At 34.5% G+C, this 4,964-nt stretch overlaps 1 protein-coding gene across 7 annotated transcripts in view; it reads right to left on the bottom strand.

The window, feature by feature from the left end:
• Positions 1 to 2,670: 2,670 nt before the first annotated feature.
• Positions 2,671 to 4,964, bottom strand: part of LOC307129174 (uncharacterized protein) — a 47,895-nt gene continuing 45,601 nt past the window's right edge. For 2 of the 7 annotated variants that reach the window (XM_079821385.1, XM_079821384.1), the window contains exon 19: positions 3,530 to 4,161. In XM_079821385.1, coding sequence (XP_079677511.1) covers positions 4,133 to 4,161 — 29 coding nt within the window. In that variant the 3' untranslated portion in view covers positions 3,530 to 4,132. Of the gene's footprint in view, positions 4,162 to 4,964 lie in introns of all 7 variants that reach the window. The other 5 variants (XM_079821379.1, XM_079821381.1, XM_079821382.1 and 2 more) reach the window with 5 other exon arrangements.

The following is a 4,964-nucleotide window of genomic DNA, read 5'->3' as shown; positions in this document are numbered from 1 at the left end:
AAAGACGCGGAACCATCGCGCTTACCGTAAACACTCACACACAGACGCGTTTATTAACGAGCGAACCGAAACAACTCGCTTTAGTTAATAATCATACACTAATGTGAACAGAATCACTGTAGATAGTTATACACATGTCTGTGTGGTTGTTATATTCGGCTGTTTTATTTTAAACAGAGTGTGTTAAAAGTGTGTGCGCGTATAGTCGACACTACACGGTAGACTCGAACAAAGAGCCTTTTACCAAAGTCCCAAACTCATGTTTGCCTGGAAAAGCTGCACAACTCAAACATTATTGAAATGTGTGCAATACAAATATTACTCATTATACCACTCTGAAGCATTATACCACATTGTAAATTATTGCCATTATTATAAATGATAATAATTATTTACATTGTGTTTATTATTATTATTAGCTAATCCTGTGGTGAGTTCACCCTACAATCATGAGTAATAATTACTCAGAGAAGGTTCAAACAAGAACACTTTTTTGCTTATTGTTTTCTCTGAAACATTGGATGTAATATTTTTATATAATAATATATATGATTAAATAATAATATTATTTTATTATTAGTGCTGTCAAATCGATTAATCGTGATTAATCGCATCCAAAATAAGGTTTGTGTGTACATAATATACAGTGTTGTTTATGATATTATATAGAAAAATAATTCATTATATATTTAAGAAAAATGTTATATTTTTATAAAAATATATATTTATATATAAGATAAATTATATGTACAGTATATACATGCATGCGTGTGTGTATTTATATATACATAATAATTATAAACAAAACTGTATATGCAAACAAACTATTATTTTGGATGCGATTAATCGCGATTAATTTTCCCCCAGCACTTATTATTATGTACACACTCAGACATGTATATATTTAAGAAATATTTGCATGTATATATATTTATATAAAATATATTATATATAAATATTTTATATATAATTTTTCTTTTTTTGAGTGTGTATTTATGAATACATTATAATTTTACACAGTACTGTATATTATGTAAACAAACTTTTATTTTGGATGCGATTAATCGCGATTAATCGACTTGACAGCACTGATTTTGTTTTTTTATATATAATAATAATTATCATATTACAAATAATGCTAACACTGAATTTGAATGTGTCCTTGTTATACGTTACATACGTTTTTTAAGATAAAAAAAATCAAAATTTTAAGCAAAACATTAGGTCCAAAAAATTTATGGTTTTACAGCTTTTAAGACAGCATTAATTCATTATTAAACAAGATTTCTGATTTTACCACCCAGAAAATGTCAGGTGGAGCGACCATATATTCATTTAAAATAATATACATATACAATATACATATGAATCATTGTAATGTCTAAAACGCATATCACATGGTAAATTCCCTTTCCATTTCTTTATGTATTACATATAAACGGACACTTTTCTATGTGTTCAAACACCATAAGCAGTTTTTATGTTTTGTTTTTAACTGTAATTATTATTCGTATACATTACGTAACGGGTTACAGTTATATTTCTTACTTAATTTTGCAATTGCAGTGGGAATTGATAGTTGATAGATAGCACCACCTGACATTTCAAACTCAAATATAACAGGCATTAACTTGGACACCTATACACATGTTTGACCATGTGCTCAAGGTTATACATACATTTTTTAAATCAAATACACATTTTTATAATAACAACACATGTTTTCATAGTTTTCCATGGGTCATACCACCTGACATGATGAGTTGAATCAACCTCATCATTACTCAAAAATGTCAAATTACCTAATATTATGGGGTCCTGTGGGGTCCTCTGTGTGATGTCATATGATGTCACATGGTTTTCTTAAAGGAACAGTGCATTTTTATGTCGGTTGCCGGAGAAGTAAATAGTTTTGAAAGGGGACAGATACACTATTTTCCCTCATTTATAAGGAATTTAACGTAAAATCATGCCAAACTATTAAGAATTTGACTGAGAAAATTAACCTTTTTATTGCCGGTTTGTACGTTCGGACATTTTTGGCCTTTCAAACAGCACAACTCAAAAAGTCAATTTAATTTAAAACAGGGTTTTTTTTTAATAAAGGAAATGTTGTAGATCAATTTGATATATGACATGTATTTATTGAAATTATTTTTAAGAAAATAATGAATTCGGTCACGAAAAATACATGTCATTGATCCAATAACTATAAATTAGGCATAATTGGATGCACTAAAACCTTAACCAAGCCTTAACCCTATAGTAAGTATGTAGTTTAGTAATATTACTCAGTTCTTAACCCTTCTCCGGTCTTCAGGGTCTTTTCTGACCCCAAAGGACGTTTGCTTTTAAAAAAAATAAAAAAGTCCCTTTGTCCAAATGGCATGAGACTTTGTACAGTGGTCAACACTCTCTAGATCTACAAATTAAAAAAATGTTGGATTGATTTCTGTTTTTATGTTCGTGTGACAAAAAAGTCACACTCAGGGACAAAATTCATCCTCAAAAACAGAAACAACACACACACAGAAATGAAGCGGCACACTTCCAACAATACATAAAACATCCACAATGCAAAGTGATCATGCTCACACACACACACACACACACACACACACACACACACACACACACACACACACACACACACACACACACACAGGAATACATTTGTTATTGCTGTTCAGTTTATTGCATTTTGAAGTTAATGCTGTGTATTTTTTACTCAATATGTAATATAACTGTTCATTTCTGTTCATTTTTGTTCTGTTACAGTTAGTAACTGAAGTGTAGATTAAATGTGTAGAATTATAAGAAAATCAGATGTTTGAAATAAATGATAAACTCTAAAGACTTTTCTCTTGTTCAGGTTTGATTGTAATCGTAATGTAACATCATTGGAAAACAAAATTCAGTACAAAAAATGCTAAACTTTGACAAAATTGATACATTTTAATTGTTATAAATGTGATTTCATAACATTAGATATGAATCCAACTGAAAAATAAGTGTGAAAAGAGTCACATAGCAAATAGTGGAGATCTGCAGCCATTTACTGGTAAAAGTCTTTTTCTTTTTTTACTGTATTTTCCAAAAGATGGGCAAAAATCTTACACTAAACCATGTCAAATTATCCATGTTATCCCCACGAATGAAAGTTTGAAATTCGGGTCTTTTATAAAATGAATTTTACATAAAAAACTGATTTTGTGTGAAAATCCATTAAAATATATGTATTTATATAAATTTAAAAATAATTATAAATACTCCAAAAACTGCACAGATGTTGCGTAAAAACATTAATAAACAGAGTAAAATTACATTTGTTCAATAAAAAAAAGTCTAATTCCCAAACGAAGGCCGGAGAAGGGTTAAATGTATAATTACACTGTAATAATGACACCTTAAAGTGTAACCCAAATCATTTACATTGCTATTATTATTATTATATAGCTACAATAATGCATAATCATTCCTCTAAGGTTAGGTTTGTGTCATTAAATCATTGCATTATGAAACTGTGAGAATAGTCATGTAACTGTAACCAACCCTTTATTCAAACTTAACAATTATTTACAGAATTAAAAAAACAAACAAAACAGAAAGAAAGAAAATCCTATGAATTCTATTTGGTCAGACGACACAATTTCAAAGTGAATCATTTCACGGTGTGAGATTTGCTTTTTATGAATCAGCGGCAACAATTAGACATCGAACAAAATTAAAGACACGGTAACAACTAAAAGACACTTTTTAAAGTAGCGAAATGAAATGCCTCTCCCAAAAGGCTGTCGAATTACACATGCATACACACACACACACACACACACACACACACACATCCCGTCCCAGTCAAACTATGTGACATTACATTCAAAACACATTATTATCAGTCCTGTGCTAGAGCAAGACTGCAGTCGAGCAGGAGGTTAAGATAAAGCCCTTAATCTGCGTCAGGAACTCGAGATGAGCGTTTGTGCTGCACTGCGAATGCATGAAAACACACTAAAAGTGTGTCAAGTGGACGATCCTCAGGATGTGAGTAGTTACAATGTGCTGTTCCGATGTAAACCTGTTCACAGTAGCTTCATGGGAATTCTCCGCCGCAGACCCTCGTTCACTTCCAGAGTTAGGGGGAGTTCAGGAGAGTGCTTAAAACTGTGTGGGAAAAACACAACACACATCTGTGTTAGAAAGAACAAATACAGTAAAGCGTTCACATCAGCGGAAATCTCGATTCTAACACCCGCGCAAGCTTATTCCTGAATGACAGTGATTCGTCTTAATGAGTGAGTCATTGAATCATTCATTCAAAAGATTTGTTCAAAAACACTAAACACGTCTTTATGAGTGAGTCATTGAATCATTCATTCAAGAGATTTGTTAAAAACACTAAACAAGTCTTTATGAGTCATTGAATCATTCATCCTCTCCTTGAACTGTCACTTTATCGTGGTGGAGAGGTTTGAGTACCCGAATGATCCTGGGAGCTATGTTGTCTGGGGATATATGCCCCTGGTAGGGTCTCCCAAGGCAAACAGGTCCTTGGTGACGGGCCAGACCAAGAACAGTTCACAAACCCTTATGTCCACAACCACACCAAGGACCGTGACGTCGCCCGGCATGGCGCAGCCGGGGCCCCACCCTGGAGCCAGGCCTGGGGTTGGGGCTCATATGCGAGCACCTGGTGGCCGGGCCTCCCCCCATGGGGTCCGGCCGGGCTCAGCCCGAAGGAGTGACGTGGGGCCGCCCTCCTGTGGGCTCACCACCTGCAGGAGGGAGCGTAAGGGGCCGGTGCATAGCGAATCGGGCGGCAGTCGAGGGCGAGGCCCCCGACGACCCGATCTCTGGACACGGAATCTGGCTTTAGGGACGTGGAATGTCACCTCGTTGGTGGGGAAGGAGCCTGAGCTTGTACAGGAGGTCGAGAGGTACCGACTAGAGATAGTCCGGCTCACCTC

The sequence above is a fragment of the Gobio gobio genome (assembly GCF_949357685.1).
Source record: "Gobio gobio genome assembly, chromosome: 7".
NCBI lineage: Eukaryota > Metazoa > Chordata > Actinopteri > Cypriniformes > Gobionidae > Gobio > Gobio gobio.
Note: the sequence above shows the minus strand (reverse complement) of the source record. Positions and strands in the feature narration are given on the sequence as shown.